Here is a 19,482-nt window from a genome sequence, read left to right as displayed (position 1 = left end):
TGCTTATTCCTAAGGGAAAACAGTACTTCATGCCAGATCAAGACATACTGTACAAATTTCTTAGCTCTCATACCTCAGAGCATGATAGTATTTAGACTGGTATCTCTGCAAGAAAAACACACAGACTCCTGAAGAATTTGCAACAGAAAGCATATATCCTGCATCAGGAGTGAAGAAAAAAATCTTGCTATAGGTCAGCCTTGGCTACCAAAAACTAAGACGGAGATTTCAGTAATTGCAAACAAAATACGGTTGGCGTTGGTGCATCATCACTAACAGGAGTTCCAGGACTATTTCGGCATGTTCTACTTGCCTGAAGTATAGAAAAAGCAATGTTCTGCTGGCACTAGCAAGCCAGGTGTTGCTGGCTCATACCAACATCTTTGTAATGATTTAACAGAGCAAACAACTTGCCTATAGGAATAAGGATTCACATGTAGATTAAGAAAGAATAAACTGGTAGAAATATACTGGAATTTGGTGCTGACTAGACACTCTTGAGGAGAGCTGTGAAGAGGGACACAGAAAGGTGTGATTCAACCGAACTGAGTGACGGAAGACTGTAGTCAATTTTCTAAAACCAATTAGTCTGTCTCCCCTTATTACGGTCAAGATTGGTCCTTTGTAATACAGGCAGTTTCTGGACAACAAGTTATTATTACTGTCATATTTCATTGAGAATGCTTGCATGGAAGATTACTTGGATGACAGATTTCTGCAGCTTATAGAATTTCTCCTGCCTTTTTCCTGGCATTGCTCGGTCTTACTGAAATTCCTTGTGGGTAATATATTTCCTTTTTTCATTTAGCTTGTTTACAGAAAAGATACTTGAATGTGCGTTTCATAGCTAAATGCAAATTCCTTTCCTATTTAACATGAGCAGGCATGTTAATGGCTATTTCCATAACTTCTTCATATAGAAAAGTACAAAAGTAAACAGAAGCCTAAATTGTCTCTAGTCCCGAATCCTGTCTCAAGCCAAGTACCAAAGAAAAATAACACAAAAATCAGGGAAAACATTTACTAATACTTCCACAAAAGATGCTCTGAGCTTCCAGCAACATGTTGTTCAAGGGCTACCTACACCCAAATGATACATTAGTATTCAACATTTGTCAACAGATCAGGTGTATGTGTGTTCAATAAGTATTGCACATATTTCCCCAATCTCAATTGCAGCACCTTGTGGCAAGTAATTCTACAGCTTAACTAAAATAATGCAGACTGTGCAGACGACCTTCCTAGAGTGACTGATTGTGTCTCATCCCTATTTCAGAGAAAAAATAAAAAAAAATAAAAAAAAAATTGAAGGATCATGTTTTCTTTGCCACAGAAGTGCATTAGCCCGTACAGGGAAACTGTCCCCTTCACTCAGGGCTGGTGAGATCGTATTTAGGAATACTGCCTCAGGTTTCAGGCCCTGCCCACATCTAAGAATGATTATTTCTATAGTGTAAGAAGCATGTTAACGAAGTATGAAAGTAGTAGATGGGACCAAGAAAGAATACACTGCAGAGATCATGAGGGAGCTTCTCCCACTGAACAATTTCAACTTCAGCATATAATTTTCCAGCAAATAATACTTCAGTAAACTTCTTGCCGTTAAGGCTCAAATTTGGAAGAAACAAAGCTAGAGCATTTATTTAATACAACCAGCTCCTGTTAAAAGACAGCTTTTATGAAATTTCCAAAAGCAACGAAGAAAAAATGACTGGTATGGGCTACTGCTTTTCCCTCAGCAGAGCAGAAAGCCTTCCTTGGCCTACAGCATCAGAAATGTACTTAGTAATTTTCAGAGCTCTGCAAACTGAACCCGAACCCCACCCCTATCACATACTAAAGAAACTGACAGCTAAGTAATTACACTGGTAAGACTGGTTAGTGGCTAAACTGACTTTTTAACACCTGCGTAACTCCCAATATTAAAAAATAAAAAATAGTCAAGATTTAACAAGCTGATTGTTATGATAATACAGATCCATAAGAAACTAGAACAAGACTTTTAAAGAAACTAGGGAAGAAGATCAAGCAACAGTAGCCATGTCTTTTGAGTTAAACTGATTTCCTCCAATTATCTATATTCTAATGCAAATCATATTTAGACCATCACAACAAAACAGATCTACAAAGTGATCAATAATTAATCAGACAGGACCGAGGACAGCAAGATGTAGAGATTTATGGATAGAATATTTTTCTCTCAGAATTTGGATGGTCCAGGTTGACACACTACTTTTGGCAGAACAGTTTCCCTATGGGAAACAGGGGGTTACATCAGTTATCATCACCCTAAAGGACTCACACCTGAAAGAGTAGGAGAGCTTGAAAAAGAAAAGGTAAATACAAAGAAACAGAACCTAAAGAAATGATAGTAATCTACATCTTCTAATCGTAATCTCAGTTTCTCTGTTAAGACATTAGGCTTTGTTTGATCCCCACAAGAATTAGGAATAAAAAAAACAAGTGCTCCTTCACTGGGTTGCTTGAAGCACACCTTTAATTAGCCTGCTGGGCAGCCAACACTTAATGGCTTCCTATAAAATGGTGCTTTCTCCTCCAGTAAGCTGGAATGCATACCAAAATGTAGCCTGCTTGTTTCATTTGGAAGAGTTCTCCTGTTATGGCTAGCTCTGTTTGCTATGCTTCAGAAGAAAGTAACAGAAAGACTAACTGCTGCTATACAGACCATTGTCTCCTATGCAGGTAAGAAGTGCTTAGTTTCTTTGATGTAAACTTACTTTGTAAAAAACTATTAACTTTACAAAGTTACTTTTTTGTGGGGAAAAAAATAATTAAAAGGGCAAGTCATATGGAAAAATGCTATTCCAGCAGGAACTCTTTACTTTTATTTCTTGCTACTGCAAGAAGAAACAAAAATAGCACTCCAAGAAGAGCTTGTCAGTACAGGTATCAGTATAATTCTACCCACATAAACAAATCACTAAAGGAAATTGCTAAATGACTTGATTAAGTGTGCCCCGTCACAATGAATAACCACTACCTCACTCCTTTACACACTAAGTCTTCTTGTGTATGTTTTTCTTCATTGGAAAACTACAGATGTAAGCACTAAGAATCAAGTATGAATCAGTTACCTTTTGTGATTAAGCTCCCTGAGTGGCAGTTATGAGGCAAAATGAGATAATTAAGTACAGTTTAGTACTAGGAAAACAACCACAAAAAAATAACTTACAAACAGCAGTCAGAAAAGTACAGACAATGCAGAACAGCAGGGAAAGCTTCTTGCATGCTAGGAAACTGCACAATCCTCAACACGTGCTGCTTATAACTTCTTGCAGCAGCTCTGCTGAAGCTACAGGACACAGTTGTGTCCTATTCTCCCTTGTGAAGGGCCCCTTACTAGGCAGAGTAACCTTACAAGTTTGCCCTGGATAGGGCTGCACAACCATAAAGTCTGCACAACCTCTGAGGAACCCTTCAACTGTACCAGCAGGTCCCAATGCAATACCTTCAGGTGTGTGAATACTTTGATTTAGTTTGTGTGGTCTATCAAAATACCAGTATACTTTGACAGAAGATGCTTGAAGTACAATTTAATAGACTTCTAAACAAAAAGTCATGTTCTATCAGCAGTCAAGGAGTTGGTCACTATATGCGTTAGCGACAGCAAGCTGAGACAGAATGGAAATCAAAGGCCTGTCCTCTCCAGCTATCTTTCTTTTCAGCAACTGGGGAAAGAAAACCAAAAGATAGGACAGCGCTAAATCACTAAAAGGAGTTAACAATTTAGTTTTATTCAGAAGTTTCTCTCTTGTAGGAAGGACACCAAATGAGGTTTATGGCTCTTCTTTACAAACTCAGTACTTCAGTACAAGATGCTAGACCCTAAGCAGGTTTCTTAGTAAATCTTGGAGTCAAGTTCAACAAGGTGCCTAAGCTTCATGAGAAGTCACTAGCATGACAGCATTCAGACTATTAAAAAGCAAAATGCTGTGATAAGAATCTGAATCATTAAGGCTGGAAAAGACCTCCAAGAAATCTTACAAGTGGTTGATCTACACACTTAGGCTGATTTCTTTTTTTTTGTGAATCTAATCATGTCAGTTCACGTGGCCTGCTAGTACCATGCTATATAGGCTGTCTTCTTAAAATAGATATTAAGGTTGTATCTGCATAACAGTCCCCTTTCACCAGCACTCACAAACAAAAATATCTACTGTAATATCCTTGAGTCTGCACGTAAGGTTGCACAGTAAACTTACTTTTCTTTCTTATCCTGTTTGTGTGCTTCCCTTGCAAGTTGTGCAGCTTTTCTGCTGTAAGGATGGATAACTTTTTTCTCTTGCTTCGCTCCTTTGGTTTTCGGTAACTTTGGCTGAAAAGAAAGCCAAGACAATGTATGCTACAGAAGTTAAATAAAACATTAGAGGGAAGGTAGGGGCACACGTAAGGGCTGAAAAGCTCGTGAATCCCTATCTCACAAAACCCTTAATAATAATAAAGTAGTGCTTTACCAGTTCCCAGGTTTGGATCTGGATCTTACCCTCCCCAGTAACACACAGAACAACAAAATTATTTCATCGCACTCCGTGCTGTGATGTAGCTACTGGAATGCAGGAAATGCTGCAACAAATCTTGCATAGGGCCTCCCCTCAAAACGCGTACTTGGTAAAACCCAGGGGCTAGAAAACTAAGATTACTGCTGTGTTCCTCTGCAGCAAATGGCCCCATCCACATTTCTGATTGTTGTGATCTCTGGAAAGGGCCACAGCTGTAACTTCTGCAGCACAACAGAAGGGTTTTTGTCCTTTCCAGCAGACCGTGGGAGTGCCTCTGCCTGCTACGAGCTCTGGCTGTTCATGCAGCACAGAAAGGGATTTCCACCCACAAATTTAAAGAGGCCTGTAACTCTATTTTAAGCTGTGTTACTTTTCGGCGGAGAAGCGTGTTTGAACGAAACTGAAAGGATTTATCGATTAATACGCAACTTCAAGGAGAAACCTCAAGCCGTGCATTTAAAACCAGACCCACGAGCACGAAGGGCAAACGCAACGCAGGAGGCAGCGAGGAGTAAACGGAGACCCCTGTGCATCACTTTATGGGTGTTTGGGCTCGCGGGGGGGAGACGAATGGCCCTGGACACCCAGGGGAGCCTCCAGAGGCACCGTGCGCTGGCTGCACGCGTTTTGCTCCTGGCCTTCTGCAGCCGGGGCTGGAAGCAGCAGCCGGGGGCACGCTGCCGGCCCCTCGGGAGAGCTCAGGGCGGGCCGGGCCGCTCGCGGCTTCTCCCGGGCCTGACCCGGCGGGAAGGAAAGGCAAAGAAATGAAAGGGAAGGAGAGCCGCGCCTTGCCCCCTGCCCGCCCGCACGCACCATGGCGATCGCTGCCCTCAGCCTCCGCCGTGCACCAGCCGCAGAGCTCCGGGCGGCAGCGCGGGCAGCGAGCACAGGGTTCCGGGGTGGGCCGCCGCCTCTTCCTCCTCCTCTTCCTCCTTCCCCTCCTCCTCTTCCTCCTCGTCCCCGTCATGTCTCGTAGCTGAGGGGTGTGAGGGTGGCGGCCTCGCTGTAGCCGCTGCGGAGCGGGAGCAGGGGAAAGGCCTGGCTGTCTCTAGCTCCGCTGACCGTAAAAATAGAATGAAAAGATAAAACCACGCCGTAAAAACAGGCTTCTGCCGTTTTCAAAGCGTGCAAGTGGGATACGTCAGGGACCAATGTCTATGTGCTTCGTGGTACAGCTGTGCTTTCAGTAGAAAGTGTCATTTTCAACCTACATTATCTCCAACAGGAGAGATTAGAATAGGTAAAAGCAAGCAGGAAATCAGAAAAACACCATGATCCAGGTAGAAAACTACCAAGGGAATACTGCTCAAACCCTTCCTTAAAAGGCAGCTCAGTGGACCTTTCAGCTACAGAAACAGTTAGCTTTGGGGAAATTTTTGGACCCAGATGAGAACACTTTTGTGTGTCAGCTTCTGTGCTGGCACTCATGCTTTCCAGGCAGTAAGCCCAGAGAGAGTCACTTCTGAAGCAGAGGTACCGAGGCGAGGTGTGGAGGAAAGATGGCCCTCTAAGTGGCACGCAGAGGTAGCTGGAAAGGTTGAAATCCATCAGCTTTATCCCTTGTCATATCTGAATTTTTGGGAACAAATAATCAAATTAGCTTGGCTACTTTGTTAACTAACATACCCACCAACACATCCAAACTTAATGATACTGATTTAAAAAATAATCAGCTTTCAGTATCTTACAAAGCGCTGCTCGTCCTAAGAGCCTAAGACAACTTTCAGATTTACTTTTCAAAGCAAGTCAAGAAGTTACCATCGAGGCCTAGTAACCGTGTGCTTATAGAAAAGAAATAATGACTGTTCAACAGACAGTCATTGACAGCAGGCTGAACAGAGACACTGTCGTAGGGCCTAGTACATCTTCCTGGATCATGAGAAGGAGAAGTAAAGTCTGTTAGCCTACCCGATGAAATTTGGAAGTGATTATGGGCGTGAAGTTCTTTGTTATGCCTGACAAGAAGCAACAAAAACCCAAATGAAAAGGAGATTGATCTCTCTTAGTTCTCATTTAATACTTACTCATTTCACAGAATGACACAAGTAGGAACATACAGGCAGATGTATTTGTTCACTAGTTACCTTCAGGTGATGTCCTGACATCCATGAGCAGAATGCACACTGCATGGTTTTGTTCCAGCCCTGGTCCTGCGTGTACCCTTGTTAAATGTGTTTAAGTACAATAAAAATTATTTCCCAATCTAAAGACGGGATGTTTTCCTTTACTGTGCTGACCTACCAAACCTCTACCTACGGAACAGAGGATCTACTTCTGCTAAATGATCATCTAAATTTAAAATTCAGTGACACCTGCATCTGCCATTATTTTTGCATAGTAATACTTAATGCTGAGGTATTAAGGAGTATTTTCATGCTACAGCTTTGTTTCACGTTCCGTGTGAAGTTCAAGTGCCCATCTGGTGACAGTCATTTTCTTATATATATAATTCAGTATGTAGCAGTCATAGACAGGAAACTGAGCACTGAATTTTAAATCATTCATCCAAGTAAATAAATTCAGACATGCTGTCAAGTAGCTCAGGAATCATAGTAGCTCAGTTTAATACTGTTCAAATCCAGATGGGGCCAGCAAATTATATTTAACTGGGAAATGCAGAAGGAAGTATGTTTTGAAAAGGAGTTAATAGTGAAATCAAATACAAGTGAGACAATACAGTAAACTGGCAGTGAAAACTGTTTTGCTGTGGGGTCCCACTTCATGAATACAAATTAAAGTTGAAGAAAGTAAGTTTTAAATTCTTTATTCGAGTGAACAAAAATGTGGCTTTTTTTTCTGTCTGCTCAGATATTCAGTAAAAATGCTTATAAAGAAACAGCATTGAGCTGAGCCTTTTCTTTTTAGATGAGCAGTTTCCAGACTTGCACCATGACTATGCCGTAATTGCAGCCCTTATTTCCATCAGCTCTCAAATGTGAACGCTGGCAGCTACTTTGCTGTTGGCCTGGTGGCTCCACACAGGTGTCACAACCTCACTCACACATTTATGCCCTTACCTTGGAGACTTTAGAGTGGGCACATCTGGAAACATCAACAGCTTTGCTGTTCTTGGCAGAATACCACAGAGACTAATGTGGTCTCCATCTACGTTCTGTTTCACAGAGATGTGCTGTTTGGGAAGCAGAGGGAGGTGTGTAACCAGCATTGCTTCTGACCTGGAGGATGTGATTGGGAGCTGAAAGGTTTCCACGGTGCAGGATTACTGACACTCATCCTACCTAAACTTAAATTGTTAATTGGGGCATTAAGAAGGAAACATAGGCTCTGTAGATACTTATTATACTTAATGGGCAGCTCCAAGGGGTTATTCAGCTGGTCTTTTGCCACCGACTATAATGAGACCCTTGGGTGATGATGCTTCGAATTTGATGACCTACTTACAGACCTAAAACTATTCAATGTAAATGTACACCAATTTCTAGTCCAATCTTGTTCTTTAAATAGTTTGTAATCTGGGGAAAAAAATGTTCCTCTTTAATACTTCATTCACCCTATCCACAAAGGAACTTTTGTAAAAATGTCTTGACAGCTGTGTAGAATTGCTGTGTAATTTCTCCTAAGTCATATTTCTACTGCATGTGTTGGTGGCAGTGAGGGGGTAACACTAGAATTCAAATCTGTCGTGTTGGTATCCAGTTATTAATTTGCATTTTTTTGCATTAATTTTACTGATAATATTGTAAGTACATACATTAAAATAGAGCAATACCTGGCTGGGGTAATCTTTACTCCAGTGATCTGTATCAGTGAGGCAAAATAAAATTGGTTTAGTAAGTATAGGCTAAATATTCTTATATTCAAGAACAGGTTTGCTGTAAAATTTTCATTACCATCCAGTATGATGTTAAATGTTATAAAACAGTAACTACAATACGATACTTGCAAGAAACTAGCCACACAGTTCTGAGAAGGAGACCCTGTTAAAATGATAATAAAGTGCATCAGATTTTCAGAAATGCTGTCATGCAAGAAATGGGCCAATTGACATATAAAAGTTAAACCAATTTCTGTAAATGAGATTTTCAAGAAAATTCAGTGTTACAACTACATTAATTAGAATGGAGGAAAGTTAAAACTGCACTTAGCTTAGTGTTCATAAAGTGCAAACTTCATGCGTTCAAGGGAATCAACTAAAGGTTAAAGTAATTAACAGCTGGGTTTGGAAGAGAGGAAAAAGTAATGGGCCAGGGGAACTACATCGTGAGGGAAGAGCTAGCAGTCAGAAATAGATCGACAGCATCCTTCTTCATCTGAAATATATCTGTAGTAGATTTTAGGTGACAAGGCACATGTAGAGTTTCTTGATTATATGCCATGTTATAAAATGTAATATAGCATATAAGTATAGTATATAATGTAATATAAGTATATAATTGTAAGACTAAGCAATAAAACAGACTATTACAAAATTATGATTACAGTTTTTTTTTGTGGGTTGTTTTTTTCCTTAAATCTACTCTTTGGAGAATAAATTAGCTATCACTGAACTCAGCATCGTCACAGTTCAGTGACTGAGCTGAAGCAAATCTGAGGATGCATTCTCTGGTTGAGAGACATACCCTAATATTTGCTGTATCCTGATTTCATAAATATAATACCATTTTCTTTTAATTTAGCCCGGTTAATGCTTCTAAATTAAATATTTATTAATCCCATGTCATTTTTAAGTCTGCATTTCACCGATTGTGAATGTTTGTCTCCATAGCTGAAGCAGTATTGCTAGAAATTTTACTTTAAGACTCAACAGAGCTTTAAATGAAGGCAAGAGGGTCATGTTTCGAAACTTGTGTTTTTCTTTTCTTTAAATTGTGTGCTTATATTCAGCAGATTTTTTATTTCTGTCATTGATTCTGATGGATTTTCCACTGATATCTTAATTTCTGTACTGATAAACTGAGAAAAGGTAAGAAAGGAGTACCAATTCATATAGCTTACTCTTCCCTTCCTGGCTTACAACTATTTCTAAACTATACTACACAAGAAACTATTAAGAACACCTAATATGCTCCTTTAATTATGTTTCGTGCTAGCTATTTCTGCATTTCCTGCTTTTTCTAAATGCTATTATTTTCTCCTATCTCCATCCTAATTATACTCAAGCTCTTCCTAACGGATTCCTGTCACTAATCAGAGAAGCAGAAGACCGCTTATTCATTTAGACAGAGCCTCCTAGCCTAATGTAATTACCTGGCATAGTCAATCATTTTATCAGTCCCTTTAACCTTTAAAATTAGGGCTCTTGCAACTTTGTTTGCTTAATAAACAAAGAGGCTCTCTGGTGCGCTATATGCTTAAAGATATTTTGAAATTCTAAATAGGATTTAGGATATTAATAATAAAAAATCAAAAAATCATACAATTTTTTTTATCAAGTAATCTACAGTGCCTTGTAAAACCATCCTCTCCTATATCATCTGTTTCCTCTTTTCCCATCCTCCATACTTCCAAAAAAAATACAAACAAAAAAAAAATCACACATGGTAAAACAGAAATGTTTTAAATTGACAAGTTCTTCCACATTTGTAAAGTCTCTAATAATGCAGCTGCCATGTAGCATACTTTGAAGGTTTCAAATTTCAGGATGTTGGGCATAGAGGCACTGAAGTTTAAAACTTCCCTAATGGAAAAAATCTGAAATGAGACTATAGAGTAGTAGTACAACATGCTGCCACTGTATAACATGGTATCTTCAGCAAAGAAAATCAAGTCACATATAGTAGATCCTTTAGATACATAGTTTTGCAAACTCCCTTCAGGACCAAGCTTCTGTCACACTGCAACTGCATATTTAAATATCCATATTCATAAATATTTAATTCTCTGAACTCAGTTCCCAATGGGCCCTTGATATGCCCAATGACTTAATGCTCAATTCAAATGATAGGTCAATATTTGGGCAGATATATCTGGGCAACTTGCCTGTAGTTTAGAGCATAGACAACTTCTGACTCTCCCTAGCTTCTCTCCAGTTTGTCTGGGCACTGATCTGATGAATTCCTCCTTACAACTATTAAAATGTACCTTTTTGTGAAGTTGCAACACAAATTCACAATGTAATGACTTAATTTTATTAAGTTAATGAAGACACACTGAAGATACTGTAATTTTTTCTTCTTCCATAGTGAATAGAATCTACTGTCCATACCGTCATATATACCGTCCATATACCGTCATATATCCTTTTCTGGATATATCAGGATATTTTCACTGTACATGCAATAGGAATGGAGACCTAAGAAAAAAAATATCTTTGACAATGGTTACCGAGTTAGCCTAGTATTTTCATATTTCTGTAGGAGACAGAAAAACCCTGAAATGTTTGAGATCTCAATGTTCTGTGTGCCATTAAAGTTTGAGTGGCAGTAATTACTTAGTCATATCTGTTGTTGGTTTTGAGTGGTCTCTTTCCTTCCTGTCCCTTTTCAATCCCCTTCACTTCAGGTACTGTAGCTGCAGCAATTGAGGCTATTATATGAACATATTGTATAATATTTTAGATGAGGTGACTCTGGCAGTTCTATTTTGTCTGAGATTCATGGAAACAAGTGTCACTTCTCAGATTCTAGGAGGCTCTCACCAGCTCCTTGAGTGTGCTTCTTGGAGTGCCAGGTAACTGTGAGGCTACAAGAAATTTCTGATTTTGTTGTTTGTGCTAATATATTTTTCCATTTTTTTTAAACTTAGAATAGACTCTCTCATTGCTGCAGTCAAAGGTTGCCACAGCATTTTGCATAGCTAAAACATATATATATATATATATATATATAAATATATGCAAATCTCTGATATTTCCCGTTTAAAATCACATAATTCCAATAACTTCTACAGCATGATACCATATTACAGGAAGTGTGCACCTGTCCTACAGTATTTCTTTTTCATTAGATATTCAGCTTACTTTTGAGTTTCAAACTGCAAGAGTGATCTTGGAATAGTCTAGATAAACATGTTCAGGCTCATCACTATATGCATATATTGCAAGCTAGATCCTTTAAAATTGTTTGACTGATTTAGTTGAGTTCCTAGCATACCTTATTAGACATAAGTTTTCCTTGTAAACCTTCCACCTTTCTAATAATTGCTCTGATTATCTCTGTAGTCCTTTTGTGTGCTCTATTTTGTCTGTGATTTCATTAGTGTCTGTTTAAAGGAATTAACCTTGTAAAAGAAAAGGAAGGTAATGAAGAGCTCGATTTTTTTTTTTTTAAGAGTTTGGAATCTCTAATTTCCAGAGACTGAATCATTTCACCCCCTGCAAATTGTCAAAAACTATTCCCTAAAATCACTTAGATTGAGATGTAGCAAGACCCGTGGGTACCATAGCCATCAGCGTGTTTATTTCTTAATAAAGCCTTCCCCTACTTAATGGCAATACTTGTCTTGATAGCAGATCTTCACTCAGGAAAATGGGTGACTAGTTTTATCAATCCTTATTAATAACATAATCTCTCCCCACCCCCCCAAAAAAAGTGACATGGTTCAGCAAACATAATTTTGTTGGACTCATTTTTGTGTATATGCTCAGCATCAGGAACCTGCCATGCACATTACCCTGTGTGGAAGAAAATATAGATGGGGGCTCCAAAGGATAGGATGTTATGTTCTGAACTACGCAAGATAAATTAGGAAATTGTGGCATCAATATTAGAGGAGGCAAGTTATGCTTCTTTTAGGATTATAGTGACTGCATCATGAAAAACTTGCCATTTTTACCCTGGATAAATAGACATATAGGTGTATATCAGTCTGTGAATTAAATGCACTTCCCCACCAATTGTAGAAACACTGGGAGCACAAACTTAACAGTTACTGTGATCTAAATCATTACTGGATGCAATTAGTTTAAGACGGATCATTGTGTGACATAATGACTGCTGTGTAATGCACTTCTGTTATATGAAACTAAAACTGCCTACAGGCAAGTTCTTCATTGAGCTCTGGGTAGGTTAACGACACCGAGTGAAGTTAATGAAATTCTGGGAAAACTCTGCCTCCATGTTCAGAGCCGTTCCAAAGCAGCTCTGCAGTGGTATTACTGCACCCATCAACCAAAGGCAATTTCCCCCTCAGCTATGACCGGACACTTAGAGCAAATTTGCTGACATCCTCTGTGCCGTTGCTACCATACTCTTTATATGGCAAGAATGACTTTGAAGAAGAAAGCTCACTGAAGTTAAACCTGTTGTTTAACCACTGGTTTGTAAATCAGGAAAATTTGAGTAACAACATTTCCACAATATTACAAGATAGCTGTATAAACTGATATGCCTGATATGTTATACCTCTGATCCATGATGTTGCTATTTAACCATTTCAATAGTTCTCTTCCCTGTGAAATTCTGAATTTCAAACTAAAAAACTTTCTGGAATAAGAACTGGAAACAAACCTCTTGCCCATCAGTTGCAAACCTGTTCTTAAAATAATTTTAACTGCCATCCATAGAAGATCTTTAAATAATGATCGATTCTAGAAAATCAAGCTCTGATGCTTATTGCTCAGATCAGGACTCTGAGTCCCCTTGCTCACTGCTGCAGACTCTTGGAAGCTATTTTGTAGTGCCTCTGGCAGAACTGTGGCCCCTGCCCCAGAGTATCTGTTACAGTGTCCGTGAGTAGTCTTGCTTCTAGAATTCATTTCCTTCCATGCCAAGCAAAAGGTTACATAATGTACGTTTCCTGGCTAAATGGCCCGCAAGGGTGATATCTGAGGCACAAACTTTTACATCGATACTGACTTTTTCATTATCCTGATTGTCATCTGCATGACTAAGCCAGGAACCTGAAAGTTCTTGGTTTGACATTGGTGACAAAAAGGTAAAACATTACAACGGAGAGTCTCTGTTCCTGAAAACATACCAGCCAGATCCTGAGCTTTCAAAAACTGGCACTGCTGGGAAGCTGGAATATGATTTAATAGTACATTTCTTTCTTTAGGGAAAACAGTCATTGAAGCCAGTATGTCAAGTTGTAACTCCTGAGGGTTCAGGTCTTTGTTACTTACCTTGTAATATGACATGCATAAAAAACATTATCCTACTGCTTTGGCTAGAGCAAAGGGAAAAGCCCCATTATTTTTAAAATTAAGTATTGCTACATAAAGCTGTACGGAAATAACCAAATAATGTTTGTGCTTTGTAGTAGTTCAGAATGGCTTGGGAATTAAAACCTAAAAGACAGCTGCTAGCAACAGTATTTCCTGTGGGGAATATAATTCCAATTTCATTTTACTAGTTTCTCTACCTTGTCTTTTGTTCTTGGATGGTAGGAGAGAAAAAGATAATCAAGAAGAAACAACTAAAACCACAGTGGCATTAACTGAAACAACACAACAGGTACATATGTGTCTAGAAATACAAAACAACTTTAGCAAGTCATTATTTCCAGCTGTAAATGTAAAAGTGTAGAATTTAATGGTGTCCTTTGGGGCATGTAAAATGTTACTAACAATTGCTGCACTATAGCAGCTAGTATACTGAGGTGTGATACAACTGGAGGCTACAAACTGTTAGGTAGCACTGAATCTTGGGCATAATTCATATACCTTTCTGTGCAAGCATCCCACTCCCTTCCATAAGACCTGTTCAAGCACAGCAGCTTCTTGGTATTCAGGTCACAGATAATTGGTCAGTATGGCTAATGAAGAGCTGCCTTACAGCAATGAAGTAGAGTCTTGGGGAAAACTGAAGGGGTTAAGTTCATCCCATTAATAAATCTTAATGCCCCATGAGATGATACACTGTAGTCTTTTTTAAATCTGAAGTGTGTAACTGAAATTTGTTACTTGATTATAGTAAACACTTACTTGAAAGCACATTGTCTATCTGGTTCCTAATGCACTAGAAGCACTGAAAAACGCAGAACTCCAAACTGTACTTACTTTTGAATCAGCTTTATTAAATGATAAACCAAATGGTAGCGTATTTTCCCTGCATTGCAAACAAATGTATCCCTGACTCCTGTAAATCTAACTAAAGTATTATGCATCAAAATTGTCTAAGTTCAAGCTGCAGCACAAGTCTGTCTGGGAACTTTGTTGTTCTTAAAATTCAGCATGGTGTCGTCTCCTGCCTCCCAACATGCCTATTTTGGTGTGTCCACTGTTCAACAACTGAGCTATTTAACCACCTCATTCTCCTGTTGTCCTTCATAATCCCTGAAGTTCTTCACAGTGTTGGGCACTGTTTTCTTGGCTTTACGGAGAATGAATCAGACACAGGAGTCTTAGACCAAGTATTCACAGTCAGTTAATAAATATTCAGAATAAAATTCAGAGCTCCTGAAAAAGAGAAGCATTTATTGTGAAATCTGACTGAAAGGAACCTATGTGTCTTAAGATCTCCTGAAGATGAAGTTTGTCATGAAACACATTAATTGTACAACTCTAGGTGTTTTTTCACAAAAACAACCACAACTAGCAGTTTGACAGCACAGAGTTCTCTGTCTACTTAGGTATAAGTGGTATAAACTATTGAACTGACATGAATTACTTGGTGTTATTATGAAATGTGTGGGAAAATGTAGAAGCAAAAAGATGAATTTTAATTTCTCACTTATCTTTTTCCTGATAGGTAAAGACTGTCACTTTGGCTGACTTCCCTCCTTTGGTTTACAGGCAGCTATTCCTCTGGAGCTACCTTCTGGAAACAATTTCACTTTTATAAGTGAAGAAGCAAAACAGATCAATTAGTCAGACTGGAAGTTTGGTGCCGCAAAAATGAGAAGAAAAAGCAGTTCATCTCCTCCTGATTTTCTTTTAAATGTATTTTTCTTTAATTTCCCAGAGGAAATTGGAAGGATATCAAAAAGACATGTGCCATACTGTAGTCTCAATTAGTTTATAGTGAAACAGTGCCAGAGCAGGGAGATACAGCTTTACTGCATGGCATCACGTGGAATTATGGAGCTAAATTAACCTCTAATGCTCTTTAAAAAATAATAAAAAAAATTACAGCACAATAGAATTTGAGCGCGTTCAGAAGAACATTCCTTTGCTTACTTATGCTTCAATGTTATGCCCTGCTGCATGCATTTAGAAGTTAATCTCCTTTCCTTTTCAGCTGCTGGCTACCAGTTCATCTCAGCAGTTTTTTTATTTTTTATTTTTTTATTTATTATTTATTATTTATTTTTTTTTCTTTACATCTACTTTCTGCTGGGTAACTGCAACAAATGGCTTCATAAGGCAACTGCTGGTATGAGGCAGAATAAGAAGAGGAATTCAGATAATGAATAAATTTCACATCCCTTCAGATGCTGGACGCTCTGCATTTGTCCAGCATGGGACAGGACCTGAATGGATTTTCTCATGGCATGCTGTGCAGAGCAGATCCTGGCTATGGAGAGCAGCTCTCCATTTCGGTCATTTGAGCTAATGTAAAATCTTCCCACAGGACAACAACTGTATTCCTAAAGGATGTGCACATGGTAATGACTTGCTGCACTTTCAGATAAACTTTTGGGGCCAGCTTAGGGCCAGTTCTCTTCAATGTTTTTATAAATGATCTGGATACAGAACTCAAATGCATACTAAGTAAATTTGCAGATGACACTAATTTAGGAGGAGCTGTCAACTCCTTCAAGGGTAGAGAGGCCTTCCAGAGAGATCTTGACAAATCAGAGGGCTGGGAAATTACCAAATGCATGAAATTAAACCATTTAAAATTCTGTACCTGGGATGGAGCAATCTAATGTACAGGTTGGGGGATGAGATGCTGGAGTGCAGCCTAGTGGAAAGTGGTCTGGGGGTTTTGGTCAATGGCAAGCTGAATATGAGCCAGCAGTGCGCCCTGGCAGCCCAAAGGGCCAACTGTACCCTGGGGTGCATCAAGCTCAGCACTGCTAGCTGGTTGAGAGAAAGAATTGTCCTGCTCTGCTCTGAGTTGGTCCAGCATCACCTCAAGCATTCTGTGCAGGTTTGGGCACCACAGTATAAGAAGGACGTAAAACTATTAGAGAGTGTCCAAAGGAAGGCTATAAAGATGGTGAAGGGTCTAGAGGAGATGTATAAGGAGTGGCTGAGGTCCCTCGGTTTGTTCAGCCCAGAGCAGAGCAGGCCGAGGGGAGGCCTCATGGCGGCCTGCAGCTCCCTCACGAGGGGAGCGGAGGGGCAGGGGCTGAGCTCTGCTCTCTGGGGACAGCAACAGGACCTGAAAGGTTCTGCACAGAGCGCCTGCCAGAGTTCAAGAAGCATTTGGACGATGCTCTCAGACAAAGGGTCTGATTTTTGTGTGGTCCTGTGTGGAGCCAGGAGTGGGGCTCAATGATCCTTGTGGGTCCCTTCCAACTCAGGATATGTTGTAGTTCTGTTCTGTAATAAAGGCAAGACCAGGCAGGTGGCCTAATTGCCAGTACCCAGTGGGAGCTCCTGCAGGCTCCTCTGTTACAAGGAGTTAGCCAAGTTCATCCTGTGGCCAAGAGTTTCATGCAGCACACCACAACCTGAAGGCCACGCTGGCCTGTGCCTGGTGAGGCTGCTGGATGGACTACCACTGTTTATTTAGTCTTTACTACAGTAGTCTTTACTATAGCTACTCAGGACCAGCACAGTGGTGGATTGCAGAACTTTTCCTGACACTTCAGTGTGGGTACATGTGTTATGTGGTCCATCCACTGATGGCTCACCACTGGAAAGAGTCAGCGCAAATATTTATTAGCATTGGGCTGGAGATGCTTCTTAAGTGAACAGAGAGTACAAAGAAGAGGTATTAGAGTTTATTTTACTGCTACCAGGAAACTGTGGACAATACTGCAGAACTGTTAACCACAGATTCTTTACAAATAGTTTTATTTTTCAGATGCTCCACTCAGTCTTATTTTCACCTGTAGTCTGCTGCTCCTAACTTACCACCTGCTAAATATAAATTTGTATTTATCCCATGACTAATCAATACAGAAGACACATGACTAAGCGTGGAGGTTGTTACTGTGTGTTGTACACATGAAAGCAGAATGACTTCTGGATTTCATGGTTTTTCTGTGGCTGCTCTTTTTGAAGTGTCACAACATCCCAGCAAAAAGCCTGCAGAGAGGCCTTCTCTGTGGTTTGCTCACAGGGTCATAGTGATAGCTGGATTTCACCTGTATTACAGGAGGAACTATACATACACTGAGAGGAATGTTTTCTAGATAATGGACATACGGACTTCTTAGGAAACAGTGATGCCATCTCACTTTGCAGGCAGACTGTTGGAAGGAGATCAGTGCAGACGGGATTTTTTTTTTTTTTTTTGTGACGAGTACCCTTTATAAACACCAGGCTAATGCCTGACTTGAAAGAAAAGGAGGTTGCCTCATTTTATTTTATTTTACATTTTTGGTGTGGGGAACAAAAGGGGGAAGTTGTTCAGCTTTTGTTTTGTCTATTGAAGTCATGTGGGGACAACTTATCAGTTGATTTCTGTAGTTCCTGCTGGTAGTAAAATCTGCATAAAGTCATTGCAGGTGTTTTAGTTCAAACAGAGGGATGTACGATTATCTTCTTATTGAGTATTTTCCATAATGTTTCACATAATTTCATGCAGGCTTTGTAATTGCCTAGTAATTTATTGGTTTTGCATTTTTTGCTAACTGTTTAAATCTTATAGTACAAAAATATTAGTTGGGAAAGGTTTGGTTTTACCACCCTTGTCAGATAAGTGTTCCTTTTCAGACTTTTCAGAAAAAATCTACTCTTTAACGTGACAATTTCTATCAGAGGAATTGGTTTCCTTTTTGAAAAAGTCTAATGTCTTGAAGAGTGGTTTTATACTTGATGGGTATTTGCCACTTTCACTGTAACCTTGTTTCTTTTTCTCAGTTCATCTGCCACTTCAAATAATAACCCATTTATCAAGAGATAATGCCATCCACTATTGCAACAGCAGAACTAAAGAAGTGCTTCCTAAGAACCCAGCAAGAGAAGGTACTTTAAAAGCAATGCTTTAATGAATGCTATGAGCAGAGAATTACCTTTCAGGATGAAATTTTGAGGAACTAATAACTACAGGCTTTAAGGAACTTTAGAATTTGGCAAAAATTCTTCTCACAGTGAGTATAGTGGAAACCTACAACTCCAAAATAAAGCAGAGTTTTAAAATGAATGCTAGTGTAAGTAGCAAGGTGAGAGGGGGGTAGCAAGGCTGTATGCAATCTGAATACTCATGGAAGTAAAAGAGAGAGTGGGCTGGGTCACAATTAGCACTACAACATGCTAACAAGTGCAAGGAGCTGGGAGAGCTGTATTGTTTCTTTGTGTCCTTAAGGAAAAACTACCATGATAACTTTTTAAAGTAAAAGGCATTTTCACACCCAATGTGACTTGCCTCAGCTTGGTCCTCATGCTCTGCTGAGCAATTTAGTGAGCAACACAGAAGCTTTGCCAGCTGGGTGGGTGTGTTTTAGTCAGGGGAGTGGGAAGGCACTCTCTGAAATTAGTTGACGATTCTCACTGGGGTACTATAATTGGAAGAGCTGATCTGAAACACTTGTCCTCTAAGAAATGGAAGTATTGCTATGAAGAAAAATGTTACCTGCTGCATGAGGCTCACTCTTTGGGAAACCATTTTCTTTTTGTTTGTGCTATGGTTCTTCTGTAATGACACAATTTTTATAGGAAAATTGAGCTGTCTTTTCTCATTCACACATGATTGCTGCTGTGTGAACTTTCACAAATAGGTTTTTACCTGGATCTTTTATAAGTTTTTTTTTTCTTTTTCTTTTTTTCTTTTTTTTTCCTCTTCCCTCTCTGCTGTTATGTAGCTGTACGGTATTTAGAATTTTTTTAGCAGTAGTGACACTAGACAGATCTAAAACTATCCAAGGGACCTCTTCATATTACTGCTGTTTGAAAGTCAGTGGATCACAGTGCCTAACTACTACTAGAACAGAATTAGTGGACAGCAGACTTCAAATGCTTGATGTTTACCTATTGCCAATACCTCAGTTAAATTCAGAACTGCCTATA

The 19,482-nt window shown here is 39.4% G+C and overlaps 1 protein-coding gene and 1 long non-coding RNA gene across 2 annotated transcripts in view; one reads left to right on the top strand and one right to left on the bottom strand.

Annotated features, from left to right (window-relative positions):
• The window catches only part of TMA16 (translation machinery associated 16 homolog), a 19,677-nt gene extending 14,186 nt beyond the window's left edge, over nt 1–5,491 (bottom strand). Inside the window, exons 1-2 of the mRNA XM_035325507.1 lie at nt 5,334–5,491; nt 4,224–4,336 (exon numbers count right to left, since the gene is read on the bottom strand). Coding sequence (XP_035181398.1) covers nt 4,224–4,336; nt 5,334–5,336 — 116 coding nt within the window. The 5' untranslated portion in view covers nt 5,337–5,491. The remainder of the gene's footprint in view (nt 1–4,223; nt 4,337–5,333) is intronic.
• On the top strand, nt 2,578–19,482 carry LOC118166530. The gene is made up of 3 exons (XR_004750555.1): nt 2,578–2,703; nt 18,337–18,441; nt 19,304–19,482. It is a non-coding gene; the product is annotated as an uncharacterized LOC118166530 (long non-coding RNA).

Source organism: Oxyura jamaicensis, chromosome 4 (genome assembly GCF_011077185.1).
Source record: "Oxyura jamaicensis isolate SHBP4307 breed ruddy duck chromosome 4, BPBGC_Ojam_1.0, whole genome shotgun sequence".
NCBI classification, from domain to species: domain Eukaryota; kingdom Metazoa; phylum Chordata; class Aves; order Anseriformes; family Anatidae; genus Oxyura; species Oxyura jamaicensis.
This window is presented reverse-complemented; position numbering and strand designations above follow the sequence as displayed.